Here is a 19,260-nt window from a genome sequence, read left to right on the forward strand (position 1 = left end):
GCAGTGTCTGACGTCAGTTCTCTCCTTCCCCATAATTTTCAGTACTGATGCATTACTGAAACATCGGAATTAAATTCTGAAGTTAAACTGCAGTTTTGTAATTCTAAACGTGGTGGGAGGACATCAGACTATGTGTATCAGAATTTGTCAACAGTGAAACTATGGTGAACTGGGGCCTGCTGCAGCCTTCCAGTGGCATTTGCAGCAGTGATGTGTTTTGAGCTAAAAATAAACCAGCTATTTATAAGATTCTTTCTTTCCCCACCCCATGTATTTCTTCAGTTTAAAATAGCTTGGTTTAGCAGTAGCGTCAAGTAATCTTAATATTGGAGGTCTCAAAAAACTGTTTGTAACAGCTTTTTGACAAGATTTTTGATAAGCACACCCTTCATTACCTTCAAGTTGCATGAGTTTTGCACATTAACTTCAGAACTGATTATTTGTAACATGAAGGTAAACCATCTACCCTTGTTTTACAGTGCTTAAAGTACATAGGATTCCATAAAATACAAATCAGCTCCTGCTGTAACAAGAAATTCAACTCTAAGGCCCCAATTTCTGAACTTCATGGAAGGCAGTAAACGCTCATGCAGAACGTGTATGGGTGGAAGTGGTTGCTGGAGGGATATTCATAAGTCAGGCATTACAGCACATGGGGGAGGTCAGAGGAGTTGTATTTCTCTCACTGCTCAAAGGCAGATTTTGATGCTCAGTAGTTGTTGGGGGTTTGGGGCTGGTCAGCAGTGGAGCCGTTCTGACAAAATCAGAATAAGCAGAATATAATGTAGCAAAAACCACTGAGTTCTCACACTAAAGATTACGGGGAAGTACTAACATTTTGCATACTGTCTTTATGGACCTCAGACTTTTATCAGAGATAATAGTTACTAAACACTTTAACACACATTTTGCTGCTTTACACCCATCTTTGCTGCTAAGCGGTAACTCAATTTCTGTTACAGTTAAAAGGAGGAAATAAACTAACATTTTTCAAATTGTCACTCATGCTAATGGCAGCTTGTCACTTTCTGTATACAAATGGAAACACAAAATATAAAGAGCAGTATCCTCAAAGCTGACATACATCTTGAAAATGCCTTGGTCAACTAGATTACACACGTATTAAAGCTCTTCTCTGATTAATACTGACATGTCTATATGCTAGTATTGGATTCCCATAATTATCAAGAGTTCTTTTTAAAATACTGTGTGCAATGTACAGCTGAAAGATTTTGTCACAAAGGTACTCTTAAATCATGATCTGCAGAATTTTTTTTCAAGTGTGGATTTTTTTTGTCAAAATGTAGCAAAACCAGTCATAAAAATACCAAATTAAATAAATTATCAAATTTGCTAGCCACTATGTATTGTTAATATATTTTACATTTATATTATGCAGTTTGATAAACGTTGGCACCACACATGCCTTCTGTTGAGCATTTATTTATCTTCTAACTGCCTAAGGTACATTTTTCTGTATGTATTAAAAGCATAGAGTAGAACACTGTTTATTTCAGTCCCACAGATGCACTTAAGATTTTTTGTGTATAAAGTGCATTCTACATGCCTGTGTAAAATGCTATACTGGGTACGCTGAAACAACTTGCATGTGAAGAGTTCTCACCATCTCTCGGGGTTTCAATCCGGTTGTTTCCTCACCCGAGATTCCAAGGCTGGCTGGTGGTTCGTGTGGGCACGAAGGGAGTGATTTTCCCTCTTGACCTCTGAAGGATTTAGGGTCTGCTGTCTGACTCTGTGTCTCTGTGTTCTGTGCTGAGCTCGGTGCTCGGTGTTCGGCGCGAGAATGATGAGGAGTCTCAAGGTCTTGCTTTTCTGGTTTCTCGCGTTGTTGATTAGTTCTTATCTTACAATTCTCTGTGTCCGGCCATGGTGTTCACAGCAGCTCGGACACAAGGCGACTCCCCTCCTGTGTCCGGCCATGGTGTTCACAGCAGCTCGGACACAAGGCGACTCCCCCCTGTGATGGGAGGTCGCTACCTCTTATACAGATAACTACGTACCCATTGTTTACAATTCTGTGCCAATGCCTATCACCTATACTAACACGGTCATTTCTACTTTGATCCAATCCACTGAAACTATTTTGTGCCCACGTCACTGCAGAAGATGGATGCCAAGGGAGAAGAAGAAGAACCCAGGGCACTGCCCTAAAATCACCATCTTGTCCCTTTGCATCTACATTCTAAAAATCCATAACTACAAAATCTTCTGCACAGTGATAACTACACTACTCTCAGTAACACCTTTGTGACTTGCAATTCTTCTCTCTGTTGGATGTTTTTCTCATGGACCAAAATCAAAGCCTGTGTCTTCCTGGGCTCTGTGCCAGGCAAATCCCCCTGCACAGACCCCAGACCCTCTTTTTTGGGTCCCAGGCCTCTCTACCGAGGTCTGTGACTTCCCAGGGCGCCCAGAGGGATGCCCTGGACTCCAACATCTCCCCCCTTTGTTTTCACCAAAAAACACCTCTTTGGCTGCTTTGCCATATGCATTAAAGCAAACACGACTTGATCATGAGAAGAATTACAAGTCTCAATAAAATACATACAATTTTTTTCAAAATTTTCTTCCACAACCGTGAAAGGTTGAAGAAATCAAACATGCCATTCATCCGTGATCTGGTTTCTTCTCTGAGTTTGTTCACTCCATTTCCCAACCGCTCTGTGCTCTCGTGAATTGATTCTGAACCATCTGACAAATTCATGCAATACAGAAGGAAAAGAAAACGCAAGATATAAGTCCTTGCACGCAGAATGAAAGATGTCTGCAGTCTTGACACTGGTTCACATCTGCATACTCTCTCCTCTACTCTTGAAGCTGTCAGAGCTTCTGCGCTTGACATGATTTCCACACTCTTTGCAGAAATTCACTTATGTTCTGTATCTGCAAGAAACAAAAGCTACTTCTTTGCCATAGGTTAGTTAAAACTGTACTTTGATGGAAAATGCACAACTCTTGTTCAAACCTGAAATCCATCAGGAAAAGTTTCACATGCAACATCTGTGCTTGTTGATGAACACATCTCTCCTCTAGTTAAAGCCAAAGTGTGGCCAAAACCCTGGCCTTATCTAGAGTGATATCCTTTAATACATTTTTGGAACAAAGCTCTTAACAACAACAATTATGAAATGCTTAAACAACTAAAGAACATAAAGGAGAATTTTGAAATGTATCATGATACAATTAACAATACTTATTACTTAAAACTTATTATCTTAAACTTATCTTATTTTACCAACTTATCTTACTTATTACCTTATTATTTTAACTTATTTATTATCTTAACTTTAACTTACTTAACTTAAAACTTAACTTATTATCTTCAAACTTTTTATCTTAACTTATTTATCTTATCTATCTTATCTTAAAACTTAATATACTTATCTTAACACTTATCTTAAAACTTATTTAGCTTAATATAAAATATATTTAAAATCTACATACAATAAAACTTTAAATTTATAAAATATAAATCTATCACTTAAACTTTATCAATCCTTATCTTAAATTCAACTTTACTTACTTAACAAATCTTAAAACCACATAGAAATCCCTTCTAATGTCAATACAATACTAAAACACAAATTAACTTGGATCCAAATACATCAACACTATAACCAAAAATCCTTTTCCATGTCATGACAATAAGTCTTTTGCTCCTGATCATGCAGCTGCTTTGCAAACATCCAATGATTTCCAGATCTCTGCTTCTGAATTCACAAAACCTGTAACTTTAATTGAATTCTTATTTTGCCTGAATGCAGCCCCTCCTAACCCCGAGGGTTACTGCCTTCCCCGGCATCCCTCCCTCTCCTGGATGAGGAGTGGAGACTTTAAAACTCTAAGAAAAGGGTAAACCCAGCATGTAGCCGAAGGATAAATGAAGAAAGGGTGTGTGCAGTGGATTCAAGGGAAACTTGGCTACCTTTTGCTGAAAGGAAAACTTGAGGGAACTGGACTGACAATGTCAAAGTGCCGCTTGTGGGCGGGGTCAGGCTCTGCAGCACTCGCTCTGAGGGGGTGGCGCCTTGGAGAAACTCTCCGCCCTGGCCACGCCTCCTCCCTGCTTGCTCTGCCTTTGCCTGCCCCGGTCCTGCCTGCGCTGGCACCACCTGCCTCGGCACTGCCTGTGCCGCCCCGGCGCTGCCCGCGTCTCGCTCTCTGTCGGGGTTTGTCCCGCCTGGAGCGATCCCACTGCTCCAGCTGCATCCCACTCGCTCTCTGCCTGCCGCAAGGCCTTCTGGGATTTGTAGTTTCTAGCTTTGCACTTGCGCCGTCCATCTTGGCTCTGTCACTGCGCATGCGCCAACCGCAAGGCTTTCTGGGGTTTGTAGTTTCCAACTCTGTACTTTCTCTGCCTGTTCCGGCTCCTCACTCGCGCTCCGCGACACAGGCCCTGCTCCGCCCGCGCCGCCCCCGCAGCCCGCGCTGTCCCGACACGGGGCACTCCCCGGCCGCCCCCAGTCGCGATCGCTTTCGCGCGCACACGCCGCAGTGTTATCTCTCACCACTGACGCGATCTGGGCTTGTTTTCCCTGTTTTCCTGGTGTCTCCTCCACTCCCCCTTCCCCCCTCTCTCTGTCTGTCCCTGCGCTGAAGGGGAAAGGGCAGTGGAAAACTTTCAGGCCGTGTCTGAACGCGCTGTGTCTGAGGGGGGCTGCAAAGACTCCTGGATGCACTTTGTCTCACCTCTCCCTCCCCCACTGCTGCGGCAAGTGTCCCGTGCTCACGGAACACGCCTCGAAAACAAGCATGTCCTTATCTCGGGATGGATTAGAAGTTTTGACTTTCCCGAGACGAATTTCTGGGACTGAATTCCTGAGGACTGTGGCGAACCCAGGGAAAGTTGATGACTTTTCTGTGCTAAACTCAAGGAGACCTGCTGACTCTCCTGTCTCGAGGGTTTTTTTACCTCCCTGCGGTAATCCTGAGGGTGCTGGTATCTCTCCTTTCCTATTAAAACTCAGAGGAGGCTGATGGCTCTCCCCTTCCCCACCTCCTGTAAGAGGTGTATGAGACCCGTCTGCTGATAACAGACGACAGGACCTGCCTGGCTGCCGGCCAGCAAAAGAACCCGCTGCTCGCTGCTGGCCACAGACAAACCCGGTGCTGGCTGCAGGCCAGCTGGTAAAGTGTTTCTTCCTCCCTCCCTGCTACACTGCTGCTGCACGGAGAAGGTTTTTCCCTTATTTTTCCCGGGAGAGGGTCTCCTCCCGTGTTCTAAATTTAACTGTTCTTACCAAAATCGAAGAATGCAGTGCAGGTGTTCTCAAATTCAGTTCGGAGGTTTCCTGATCACCGACCTGCAGATTTCAGGAGACGAGTCCTGGGCCCTTGGAACTCGTCGGTCCGAGGTGAATTTGCAATCAGCTGCCGTCTCTGGTTAGAGATTTCTTCCCCTGTCTTCTCAGCTTGTCTTCTTTCCTTCAGAGGTCTTGCTGTGTCCACTGGAAAGCACCGATTCTGCCCACACCGGTGTCCATTCGTGCCCGTTCGTGCCCATCCATGTGCCCACTCGTGTGCCCACCCAGGGACGCCAATTCTCGGGGTTTTAATTCGGTTGTTTCCTCACCCGAGATTCCAAGGCTGGCTGGTGGTTCGTGTGGGCACGAAGGGAGTGATTTTCCCTCTGGACCTCTGAAGGATTTAGGGTTTGCTGTCTGACTCTGTGTCTCTGTGTTCTGTGCTGAGCTCGGTGCTCGGTGTTTGGCGCGCGAGAATGATGAGGAGTCTCAAGGTCTTGCTTTTCTGGTTTCTCGCGTTGTTTATTAGTTCTTATCTTACAATTCTCTGTGTCCGGCCAAGATGTTCACAGCAGCCTGGACACGAGGTGACTCCCCTTCCCCTGTGTCCTGCCATGATGTCCACTGCAGCTCGGACACAAGGCGACTCCCCCCGTGATGGGAGGTCGCTACCTCTTATACAGATAACTACGTACCCATTGTTTACAATTCTATGCCAATGTCTATCACCTATACTAACAGGGTCATGTCTACTCTGATCCAATCCACTGAAACTATTTTGTGCCCATGTCACTGCAGAAGATGGATGCCAAGGGAGAAGAAGAAGAACCCAGGGCACCGCCCTAAAACCACCATCTTGTCCCTTTGCATCTACATTCTAAAAACCCAAAACTACAAAATCTTCTGCACAGTGATAACTACACTACTCTCAGTAACACCTTTGTGACTTGCAATTCTTCTCTCTGTTGGATGTTTTTCTCATGGACCAAAATCAAAGCCTGTGTCTTCCTGGGCTCTGTGCCAGGCAAATCCCCCTGCACAGACCCCAGACCCTCTTTTTTGGGTCCCAGGCCTCTCTACCGAGGTCTGTGACTTCCCAGGGCGCCCAGAGGGATGCCCTGGACTCCAACAGTTTTTGGAAGAGATGCTTTCTTTCATGAAACGGACCACTGCAGTTGACCTAATGTAAACCCTTTCCTCTGTGGAGGTTCTTATCCTTTGTGGAGGTTGTGGAGTGTATATCCTTACATATATAATGAAAAGAAGATGCAAATTGAAGAAATGGAAGCTTCAGTTAAGGCATATGTAACTTACTAGGTTTGATCATACAGGTGGTACCTACTGAATTTGTGCAAGTTAAAACCAACTGAAATCAAAGAAGTGGCATAAATATGGTATCAAGTTTAGGTCCATCTGAGGCCTGTTTCAGGACACATCCTTCATCCTTCATATAATTATAGTCAGTGAAGATACAGGAGAATAGCTCTGCAACAGTTGGGTCCATTTTTTAAGATCTTGGAACAGTTTGCCTGGGTTTTGCTGAATACACGTTGTTGAACAGCAGAAATAAGCCAGCCCAGCAATAACCTGAGGAAACTGCTCTGCCTTGTATCACCTTTTAGGTTGACAGAGCTGCTAAAGACTTATTCTCATCCCAATCAATTCAGTTAGTAAGCTTTCAGGCTACTAGATTAGCCTGTCAGGGGTAGGGACAGCACATTCTCTTTTTTCACTTCCAATGGTGATGCCAGAATTTTCTATAAAACATTCAATTGTATAAAATACTCAAATACTTTATAAATTGAAATTGCTTATTAAAGGAAGTATTTTACTTTTATTAAAAAACCTCTAAACCCAGAAACATTGGCAATACAATAAAAATTCAGCTGGAATGAACAGTGACAGACCTCTCACCATTTGATGGCTGCTGGGTGCCCATTGACTTTGATAGCTTCACAGCAGGGAAGAGAACATACTTGCACATTTCAAAGGAACAATATAGCCAGAATAATTCTACATTTTTGTTTACAAGCTTAGCAGGAAGGCCAATGCCTAAGAAAACTTTAGGACTGAGCTACCATTTCCTTGCTAAAACTGGTATCTCAAACGTTAAATTTGGGCAAAACCAAATATCCAGACTGGCTGCTTGTCTGTGCAGATCACTTTCAGTGTCCGTCGTTCTGGCATTCATCACACCCAGCCCACATGTTAAAACCTTTATATCACTTCAAGGGATCCCTGTTCCCATCAGCATCCAGTAAGAAAGACGACAAAATGCAGCTGATCATTCTTGTTCTGGCTAACGACCAAAGGTAGAAACATTTCCACTGTCTCTTTGGGTAAAGTTAACAAGGTGAACTAGAACGGTAACAGCCTCAGCTTATTGCCTTTGAAAGTCAAATTAACATACAACTCTGTGGCTGTAACATCTATCTACCTCTGTAGCATGGAAGACATGCTTACATATAAACATTGTACAAACCAATTAACGTATGGAAACAAATAAAGAGTATTTATTTTTAAGGAAATCATTACCATAATAAAGTCAGAGCAGTCAGCTATGTAATTGTCCCTGACAGGTAATGACATTGGACTCTCAGTATCGTGTAATTTTTTTTTTGTTGTTGTTGGTTTTTTTTTTTTTTTTTTTTTTGGTTTTTTTTTTTTTTGTTTTTTGTTTTTTTTTTTTTTGTTTTTGTGTTTTTTTGGGTTTTTTTTGTTTTTGTTTTTTAAATACAGGAAGTGGAAAATTTGATCCTAAACTTACTCCAAGGAACTGGAAAGACCAGGCACATATATTCAATTTTCAATTGTATTCATATTGTTAGATAAACTATCAGATATACATTGTTTCCAAAACAACTGGATGTTACATAAATTCAGTATGAACAGACACCAGCTGAGGTTAGCTTATAATTGGGACACTTACTCATAGGCCAATATGTGAGGCAAGTATCTAGGCTCAAATCAGACAAGGTTAGAACATGGGAAAACAGAACAAACAGGAATTTAAAGAAACGTCATAAATAGGTTTTACACATTACTTCCTTAACAAATGCCTTGACTGACATATTTTTCAAACCTGACTTCCCATCTACCCTTTCAATCTTTTACTAAAATATATTTAAGTGACGTTTTTCTGGAAAAAGCATTTAACAAAGCCTGTAATTTACCAGTAATACTCCAACAAACCTGGAGCAAACAGCACACATGCTGTTTTATTGCTAAGCATTAAAAGCCAACGTTCTCAAAACCAGTGCAGCTTATGTAAGGTAAGGCATCTCCACCGTATGGCTCTCAAAAGAAGCAATTCCTTAATGACAGTAACATGTGTCTATAAAGAAAAATCTTCCTAAAAATAATTTAAATATAGCCAGCGAGAAACAGACTAATGTTCAACAGAGAAGAAAGCCTCTCACATAAATCAATATGTCTCTTTGATCCCTCAGTTGCCTATTAAAAAAATTTAGGCAATTGCGCTTATTACTGGAAAATTTGCAGTCTTGCTCGTTGGTGTCAATCTTAAATATCAGTTTGTGGTTTTTTTATTGTGGGAGGGTTGTTTGTTTGGTTTTTAAAGCAAGGAAATTAGTGACCTAATTAAGTCAGTAATTTGTTCCATACCAGCTATTTACCTTTTTGGTGCTTACATAAAGCACCAAACTGACCACAATATATTCCTTGGTTTCTTCCAACCACACAAACTCAACACAGACTTTACCCTCTGAATCTGCATAGTCTGCAGTATAAATATGACCCATGTAGTCATAAAGGCCAGATGACTTGGTAGACAATCCCATGTGGACTGGAGCACTAAAACACCAGAAGGGCTTTCCAGTTTCATCCAAGAGAGTCAGATCCATCACAAAGCAGTCCTACAAACACAAGCAGAAGAGATTATTTCCCCATGGCCCAGTAAGTAGATCTGTCCCTGATGTTAGAAGAAATATAAAGGGTTCAGAGGGTTTTGTACAAAGGTTAAAACCTCAAAATAAAATTGATAATGGTTCACTGACCTATTGCAAGAAATACTTACTTAGAGGTTTTCTACAGAAATCAAAATTGCAACCCACAGACATGAAACACTGCAGTACAGAAGGTACCACTGCCAAACCAAATCAGACATTATTTCTTGAACATTTTTCAGCCCTTAACATCTGTTTTTCTCAATTATTAGTTACTTTACCATTCAAATGATTATAGTCCCTTCAATATGAGTAAGCAACCTAAGCTTAATGTCAGTTGCTAAACTTGTGTGAATGTAGCAATGTTTGCAAAGATACTCAGGGACCACTCAAGGCAGAGCACACAAAATTACCCTTCCAAGCCAGCTGTATACAGTACTTTTTGAAAGGCTCACAGCTTCAGTTCCCAAAAAGGTAATAGTAATAATCCTGATGTAATTCCTCCTCTTACAAATTCTTGAAAATATTTCTTTACAAGATTACACAACTAGATAATTTAAAAATGTTAATGCCAATTCTTTTGTCTTTGCAAACTGATAGTTTCCCATATCCCTTAGAAGCACAGGAGTTGTCTGTCATGGTTAGTATCAGCTGTTCCTTATTCTCTTGAGTTCTGAATCACTAAATGAATCAAATTATCTTAATTATGTTGTATCTGTGGTCCAAAAGCAGAAATAAACCAAAACCAACATATTCCATGCCAAAAAAATTCATTTGGAATGCTTTATTTCTCTGTACTACATAGTTGTGTTTCTGTTGCTCTAACATTGCTTTCACTATTACTTTACTTCAATCAAACAACATAAGGGCAGATGGCACAAACATGAGGCAGTATGATACACACAGTTTCCCTAAGCCTTTTAATGCAGACTATGCTGAAAATACAAAATTCAAACCAAAACTGATAATGATGGTATCATAAACTTATATGAGCTACAGAATCACTGGAAACCAGAAAGAATTACAATTTTCTGGTCTGACAACTTGCATATATAAGGCCAATTACAAAATGTAAAGTGGGATGTGCAGTGGTTCGGCTTTTTCCAATGGGTGCAGTTCCGGCCAGCCCTGCCGCCACTACATCCAGGGGCTCACTTTGCCAGAGGCGTGGGCAAACTCGACCAAGGTGCGGATGGTGCGCAGAATAGAAAGGCGGGACTCTCAGGGGGTGCAACCAAGGGATGCGTAGCCCCAAGGCAGCGCTCCGGAGAGAGACGCTGGCCTCAAGATGGCACGGCTTTTTATTAGGTGGGTTCAGGGGTGGGATTGCGTGGGACCAATTAAAACTCTTTGCCAACATATAATGAGGGATGCAGAACTTTTGAACCAATAAGAAGTAACTTGGGGAGGAGGAATACATGATGAGGGGGTGGGGAAGTTATATAACTTAAAGATTGACAGGTAACCGAAAAGTGGCAAACAACCATTATGGGATGGGGTTACCAGGACAAACAAGATTTTGGCGGGAAGGTTTGAGGGGGGGGGGAAGGAAAGTCTGAGGGAAGGAGAGAAGGAGAGGGAAGGAGAGGCCATCTTAAACAATAGTAATAAATACAAAATTATAAAACACAAATTATAAAACCAAACCGGAGCAGTGAAAACCCAATTGGAATTGAATTTAAGCACCACCACATCTTCCCCTTTTTTATTTTTTTGTGATGGCTTTTGGTAGTGTCTGCTTGGGGGATAGATGTTCTGTTCCGTGAGCCACCTCTCGTCATCAGTCTCCGGTACAAAAGTCCTCTGGGTCAGGGTATTCCTCATCTTCCCATGACGGGAGCTGCTGCATCTCGATCTTCTCGACGGGAGGAACACTGGCCCAGACGTTGTTCACGCTGAGTGACGAGGTGGCTGCAGTGATGGTCTTTTGGGTGACTCGTCGGATGATGCCAAATGCAATTCCAATTATAAGTAACAAAAACTTAGGAGTAACTTAAAATATAACAAAATAAATTAATCAACAAAAAGCCAGTGAGGAATGGGGAAGGAAGGAGCGGACCTCTCTTCCTCCGGACCAACGGGCTTCCTTTTTCTTCGCCAAGTGACATTTTTCACCTGATTATCTGACTCTTTGGAGGCCCTGGGAACATAAGGTCTCACCCACTTGGCCGGCACCCATTTAAGTTCGGTGGGTGTCGATACGCAGGCGTATCCGCGTCCCCAAGTGATTAAATCGTGTGGACCTTCCATTCTCATGGTCTCCGGGTCCTTGACAAGAACTGGCGGCTTGGATTCTAATTTCAAATTTGGGTTCCCTCCAAAGTGCCTAATTATTGGGGGATTCATCAATTCAAATGAACAATTTAGAAAATTAATTGTGTGCAAGGCCCTGGCTAATCGAATTTGGGGTGACTCCAATTTTAGAATTTGTCCCTGTTGATTGAGGACTCTTTTGATGTTTTGGTGTGTCCTCTCCACAATTGCTTGGCCTGTCGGGGAATAGGGGATGCCGGTTTTGTGTTCTACTCCCCATTGCTGGAGGAAGCTGCGGAACTCCTTGGAAATATAGCTTGGCCCGTTGTCCGATTTGATGACCTTAGGGATGCCTAGGAAAGAGAAGGCTTGGAGGAGGTGTTTAACAACATCCCCTGCTTTCTCCCCTGTATGGGCGGATGCATAGACTGCTCCAGAAAAGGTGTCCACAGACACATGGACGTACTTCAGCCTCCCAAACTGAGGGACATGAGTAACGTCCATCTGCCATACCTCGTTGCTGCTCAGCCCTCGGGGGTTTACCCCGGCATGCAAGGTTGGGACTGCATGTCGCTGGCAGCTGGGACACGTCGCCACAATGGCCTTGGCCTGATCTCGGGTTAGTTTGAACCCTCGGACCAAACCTGGCACATTCTGATGGAACAGTTGGTGGCTGAGCTTTGCCTGCTGGAAAACGTCAGGCAGCGGGGCCTTCGCGACAGGGGCAGCAAGAGCATCAGCCCTCCTGTTTCCCTCCGCTATGAACCCCGGCAAATCCGTGTGCGACCTGGTGTGCATCACGTAAAACGGTTGCTCTCGGTGGGAGATCAGCCTTATTAGCTTCGAGAGCAACTTAAACAGAGCAATGTTAGTCACTTCTTGGAGAACTGAGTTCTCCGCTCTGGACACTACACCTGCTACATAGCTCGAATCGGTTACCAAATTAAATGGTTCAGAGAACCTTTCGAAGGCCCTGACGACTGCGGCCAACTCAGCAATCTGAGGGGATCCTTCCACCTCAGCAACGTCAGACTCCCACTGCTGAGTCTGAGGATCTTTCCAAGTCACCACTGACTTGTGGGACCCTCCGGACGCGTCTGTGAAAACTGTCAAGGCTTCGAGCAGTCTTTTGCTCTGAACACTCCTTAAATTTAATTTAAATTGAGCATCCGAATTAAAAATTTTGTGGGCAGGCCGATGGATTGAAATTTGACCAGTGTAACTGTCCAGGGCAAACTGAAGTGCTTCATTCTCTTGAAGCAAGTGCTCTAACATTGCCTTTGAAATTTGGCCCGAATTCAACCGAATTGGTACGTGGATCACCTCAAAGTCGCAGCCAGCCAGTTCTCTAATGCGAACTCTGGCTTTCCGAATTGATTCAGCCATCAACTCCTGTGGGCGTGTCATCCTCTTGGACCTGTGATGGCTGAGAAAGACCCATTCTATAATAAGAAGAGGATCTCTCCTGCCTCGGTCCTTCCGGGGTATGCTGGTCACCTCGTTGTCCCATTGGAATATCATTCCATGGAGGTGCGGCAGATTCCCTAGAATGACAAATCGGAAAGGCAAATCAGCATGGCATCGATTTGCCTGTCTGGTGGACATCAACTCTTGAACCCTTTTCAGTGCTTTCTGTGCCTCCGGGGTGAGTGACCTAGGGGAACTCAGCCCCTCTCCCCCTTTCAATAAACTGAAAAGAGGTGCTAGGTCCTCGGTAGTGAGACCCAGCCAAGGCCTCACCCAGTTCAAAGCCCCACACAGCTGGTGCACATCCGCTAAGGTCTTGATGTTGGTTCTGATCGCCAATTTTTGCGGAACAATGGTCTGCTTATTAATTTCGAGGCCAAGATATTTCCATGGTGGCATCTTTTGAATTTTCGCTTCCTGCAACTCAAACCCTGCAGCAACCAGTGCAGCCACTGTCAGGTCAAGCGCATGCGTCAACAGGTCGTCGTTGGGGGCGCACACGAGCACGTCGTCCATATAATGAAAGATGACGGCCTGGTGTGCAGCTGCACGCACGGGGGTCAGCAAGGAAGACACGTACCACTGGCAAATGGCAGGAGAATTTTTGACTCCTTGGGGAAGAACCTTCCAGTGATACCTTTTCCTTGGGGCCTCTCGGTTGATGTTAGGAACCGAGAACGCAAACCGCGGAGCATCGTCGGGGTGGAGAGGAATTTGAAAAAAGCAGTCTTTAATGTCAATTACTGCCAGATTATAATTTTGGGGCAACATGGCTGGGGAAGGCATCCCTGGTTGGAGAGAGCCTATGTCCTCGATGACCTCGTTAATTTGTCTGAGGTCCTGGAGAAGCCTCCATCGGGTCTTATCCGATTTTTGTATTACGAACACTGGGGTGTTCCAAGGAGAGGTGGTCTCCTCTATGTGACCCTTTCGGAGTTGCTCTTCCACGAGCTCATTCAGCGCCTTTAACTTTTCCTTAGAAAGCAGCCACTGCTCCACCCAAACTGGAGAATCCGTTTTCCAATTCAGTTTTTGGGTGGGGCGCAGTTCAGTGACCGCAGCCTGAAAATTTTGTGGAGGGTCAGGGAATTCAATTGTTGCCCCCCACTGGGCCAGGACATCTCTCCCCCACAGGGGTGCTTTGTAATTCAAAACAAAGGGCTGGATGTTCGCCAATTGCCCATTGGACCCCTTAATTTGCACCATGTGCTTTGATTTTTTCGCCAATTGAAGGCCTCCAACACCCTCAACTTGCTCCACCACTGTCTGCAACGGCCAACGTGACGGCCATAGGTGTTCCGGGATCACCGTTACGTCCGCCCCCGAGTCAAGGAGACCTTTAATGATGGTGGTCTCCCCGCCCACCCTTAATTTGCACACCTCCTCAGGTCTGTCATGTGTGATGTACACGACCGTGCTTATCTGGGGGTGGCAGGTCTTGCAGTCGCCCTCGGGACACACCCTTTCAGGGAGTGATGGTATTGCCTGGGCGACTATCTGTCCCTTTGACAGATAAATGGGTGGAGTCGTGCAGCGAAGCCAGAGTTCAAACCACTCGGGATCCGCAGGAGTGGTTTGGGGAACAATCTCGATCTCCGGCGGGGTATGTTTACAATCCCCCACGACTACATATGTTGTGCCAATTTTGTGCCAGGTACCTCGATTTTTAGATACCGCCACACGGTGCCATTCATCATCACGGATCCACAGGGCATCAGACACTTGAAGATGAAAGGGCACTCCTTCGCTTGTTGTTGTCAAGGACTTTCCTGTGAAAGGAACAGGCACATTCGGGTCAGGATCATCAGGTGAAGGACTCCTCAAAGGGGAGTCTCTTGTCTTGTCCGGTGAATTCCCTCTCAGAGGGCTCCTCTGCTGCCTCTGGGAAGAAAAAGTCAAGTCCGTTAAAATGTCATGTCCGGTACAACTCAAATCATCATTCCCCATTCCTCCTCCCCCGGCTTGGGCCACCCGATTGGGGTCATCGCACTGGGTGGCTCCGCGCTCCCTTATTCGTTTTTTTGTTGGGAGCGTCCTCCCCTCCCATTTCCTCCTTCTCCCTCTTTGGCTTGTTTAAATTCCTGAAACTCCCGTCTCAGGGGACAAGCCTGCCACCAGTGTCCTTGCTTGCCACATAAGGCGCAAGGCCTGTCAGCTGAATTTCCAGATGGACGCCTCCCTTTTGGTACCACGGCCGCGTTGTCCTGATGGCAGGTTGGGCTCTCTGCGGTTGCTGCATTCACGGTTTTCCGTCGCTGTTCCGGCCTCTCTGGCTTTGCTGATGTCATCAGGGGGACCACCTCAGTTACCACCTCGACATAGTCCTGTAATGTCGGCTTGGGAATCCGTGGAAGGGTCAGCATGGCCTGTTTGCAGACTTCGTTGGCGTGCCTGAACGCCAGCAACGTGACCAGCCTCTCCCTTGCCACTTCGTCCTCTTCCTGCTGCTCTATGGCTACCGTTAGCCTTTCCACAAACAGCAGGAAGTTTTCCTGAGGTCCCTGAAAAACATCTGAATACGATTCCATGGGGCCGGAAGGCCGCATGGTGGAAAACGCTTTCACAGCAACCCGAGCAATCTGTTTCAACAACGGCTTTGGGAGGCTTTCAGCTTGCTTTTGGGGCATCTCCCATTCTCCCTCACCCATCACATGTGACAGCGTGATCATGTTCCTTTCATTGTCCACAGCTGTGTCAGGGTCATTTGACCATCCTGGGAGAGCGTCCTGCAAGTGCCTTTTCCAGGTTGCAAACCAGAGCTGATACTCAGTTCTGGAATGCAAGCACTTGAATAGGTACTTGATGTCATGGGGGACAACCTCACTCCCGGTAACTTGGCCATCTAACAAACCAAGGAAGTACGGACTCATGCGGCCGTACTCCTTGAGGGCCTTCATGAGTTCCCTGACAACATTCTGGGACAACTGCTGCCACTTTGCCTCCTCATGCCCTCCTCTACCCCTCCTGTAGGTAACTGGAGCGATAGAAGGGACATGGGGACCATCACTTCCTGGATCCCACCCCTCCCCCTCCTTGCCCCAAGCGTGGGAACCGAAAGAAGGGGCGTGGGAACCGGGAGGCAGTGGGCGGGACTTGGGCGTCACCGAGGGGAGTGGCCTGCGACGGGAGGGGGGCGTGCCAGGGTCTGGGAAAGGCACGCCTTCGGAGGAGTGGTTTTGGGTGGAGACTCGGGAGGAGCGGCAGGTGGGGGGGTCATAGGAAGGGGTTTCAGAACAGTGACAGCCTCGGGGAAGGGTGGAAGGGGACGGAAAAGGGTTGGGGGGGGGAAAACTTGGGGGACTGGGAAGGGGAAGGGAACGGGAGCGGGGCAATGGCGGCGGCGGCGGCGAGCGGCACCCCCGGCAGCGGGCTGGCGGGCAGGGCGGACAAAGAGAACGACCGCGCCATGCGGCCGCCGCCATTCCGCGCCTCTGCCGCGCGAGCACTGCGTGCCTGCGCCTCTGCCGCATGGCTGCCACGCGGTTCTCCCGCGTGGGCACCGCGTGCGCATTCCACGCGCGCGCAGCGCGCGCCTTCCGCGTGGACGCCGCATGCGCCTGCGGCATGGAAGCCGCATGCGCCTGTCGCATCGGCGCCGGGGTCTCCTTCCGCATGGAAGGCGCGTGCGCCTGTCGCATGGGCGGCGCGTGCGTCTGCCGCATGGGCGGCGCGTGCCTCTGCCTCATGGACACCGCGTGCGTTTGCCGCATGGACGCCGCATGCCCGTGCCACGCGGTCGCCATGCGGTTCTTCCGCATGGACGCCTGCCACGCGGGCACCAAGCGGCTTTTCCCCCGCGCCTCCCGCGCGGGCGCCGAGCGGCTCCGCGCCGGTGCCTCCCGCGCCCCCTGCGCGGGCGCCGTTTGGCTCCGCGCAGGCATTTTGCGTGCATTCTTCTCCATTAACACTGAACCAAACTCGGGGTTTGTTTAGGGAGGTTCGGGGAAGGGAAAATTCCTCGGGAGCATGGCCAGTGCTCCGTCGGACATCCCGGGCAGACTGCCCTGTCTGTCCCGGGCGGGGGGATGGCGTCCTGAGAGCGCCAGGGCTGGCGGGCTGGGGTATGCCCGCTGCACCTCTGAGGATGCCACGGCGGGGAGAAGGGGAGGGGGACACAGAACGGGAAGAACAGGGGGTAACAGAGCTTTCTCCGGGAGACCGCTCTTTCTGCACTCCCTTCATGTTTTTCACGGCAGTTTGAATTTGCCGCGACCAGAACAGGTATTTCGCTGCATTTTTGTCTCCAGCGGCAGCTAATTTGGTAAGTTTTAAGATGACGGGGTCCCAATATCGGGGGTCTGTCACAACTTCCGGGTTCGTTCCGGGGAAATGCAGACAGAGCATGCGCACGAAATGCTTCAGTTCTCCTTTAGAAAACTTAACCTTATTAAAACTGAGAACACCAACAAAACAACGAAAAACGCCTTTCTCCTCTGCCGAGAGCCTGGCACCCATTCTCCACTTCCAAACCGTTCCGCAACACAAAATAAACTAAAAACCGAATCCCAGCACTAAAAAACTCCGGTCAGGCAGCCCCCCCCACTGCCTCCGCCCCGAAGGTGCCTCGTAAAACCAAAAAAGCCCGCTTTAAACCCCGTCTGTGCCCGTGCGCAGACAAAAAGCGGGGGGGCTCCGCGCCGGGACCCGCCGGGCTCGCCGCGCCTTCCGCGGTCCCGGTCCAGACCGGGAATCGAACCTACGTCTCCCGCGCCCGGGCCGGCAAAAGGACGAGCACGGCGCCGCTCCGGTCCCGCGATCCCGCTCCCGGGGCAACCGGCTTCACCGGGAATCGAACCCAGGTCGCGGTGGTCAGAGCGCTGAACCCTAACCACTACACCACGGGCTCTGCCGTGTTGCTCCCAATCTCGCGGCCCCGGTTTCTTCCCGCGGCGCGCCCGTGTCGCTTCCCCCGATCCCGGAGCGAGCTGGGACCAGCTCGGAACCGCGGAAACTCAAAACATAAAACAACAAAAAGAAATAAAAACAGGAACCGCGAAACAAAAACCCGAGAGAGGAAAACAACCCCCCCACGGGCGCCGCGCGGCTGGATCCCCCCGAGGACAGTCTCTCCTGGGCTGGATCTTCCCTTTTGGGTAGGGTGAGGGCAAGGGGCTCACACGCTTACCCGTCCCTGGTTCCTGCGTGGGTACAGTGGTTTGGTCTGGGGTAAATCCGCACTGAAGAGGACTTCGCTGGGTGCTGCGAAGCTACCCTCCTCTCCCTCCCGGGAGCGCACCTGAAGGCTGCTTCCACTAGGAGGCGCGACGACAATGAAAAATCCGTAAAAGGTCCTGACGGACCGGATTCGAGCACGTGGCTCTCAAATTGAGGGCACAGCGTCAGAGCCGTCGCCGTCGAGCTGCCAGTTCTTCGCCCACGCGTGACAGCCCCACGTTGGGCGCCAGCTTGCAGTGGTTCGGCTTTTTCCAATGGGTGCAGTTCCGGCCAGCCCTGCCGCCACTACATCCAGGGGCTCACTTTGCCAGAGGCGTGGGCAAACTCGACCAAGGTGCGGATGGTGCGCAGAATAGAAAGGCGGGACTCTCAGGGGGTGCAACCAAGGGATGCGTAGCCCCAAGGCAGCGCTCCGGAGAGAGACGCTGGCCTCAAGATGGCACGGCTTTTTATTAGGTGGGTTCAGGGGTGGGATTGCGTGGGACCAATTAAAACTCTTTGCCAACATATAATGAGGGATGCAGAACTTTTGAACCAATAAGAAGTAACTTGGGGAGGAGGAATACATGATGAGGGGGTGGGGAAGTTATATAACTTAAAGATTGACAGGTAACCGAAAAGTGGCAAACAACCATTATGGGATGGGGTTACCAGGACAAACAAGATTTTGGCGGGAAGGTTTGAGGCGGGGGGAAGGAAAGTCTGAGGGAAGGAGAGAAGGAGAGGGAAGGAGAGGCCATCTTAAACAATAGTAATAAATACAAAATTATAAAACACAAATTATAAAACCAAACCGGAGCAGTGAAAACCCAATTGGAATTGAATTTAAGCACCACCACAGGGATGGTGTTGGGTGGTGGGATGGTGAGGTTTCCATGCATTTCCTTCCTGGTTCTAGTCAGGATCAGGTTAATTTTTGCAGCAGCCAGGAGGTAGCATGGCTAACACAGTGACATTGTTCTATACCACCTCATCTCATTTCCAGGAGCAAGGAAAAGGTTTTCTTCTCAGTCAGGCTATTGTGGCATGGTCAGGTTGAGTTCCTCCCTTCACATGCATGTTTGCATGTTAATCACTCGCCTCTCTTGTACCTTCTTATTATTAATTTTGTTGCTGCTACTCTCCATTTTCTTCTCCCATTGCTGTTTCCAGTAAACTGCTCTTATCTCAACCTTGACCTTTACCTTTGTGCCTCC

At 47.5% G+C, this 19,260-nt stretch overlaps 1 protein-coding gene across 1 annotated transcript in view; it reads right to left on the reverse strand.

Annotated features, from left to right (window-relative positions):
• Positions 1-8,841: 8,841 nt before the first annotated feature.
• The window catches only part of LOC310923442 (F-box only protein 15-like), a gene marked incomplete at its 5' end in the record, with an annotated part of 32,884 nt that continues 22,465 nt past the window's right edge, over positions 8,842-19,260 (reverse strand). Inside the window, one exon of the mRNA XM_083885446.1 lies at positions 8,842-9,139. Within this exon, the coding sequence (XP_083741572.1) occupies positions 8,870-9,139 (270 nt within the window). The 3' untranslated portion in view covers positions 8,842-8,869. The remainder of the gene's footprint in view (positions 9,140-19,260) is intronic.

This window comes from Zosterops lateralis (genome assembly GCF_965231275.1).
Source record: "Zosterops lateralis genome assembly, contig: HAP1_HAP1_SCAFFOLD_55, whole genome shotgun sequence".
In the NCBI taxonomy this organism is placed as follows: domain Eukaryota; kingdom Metazoa; phylum Chordata; class Aves; order Passeriformes; family Zosteropidae; genus Zosterops; species Zosterops lateralis.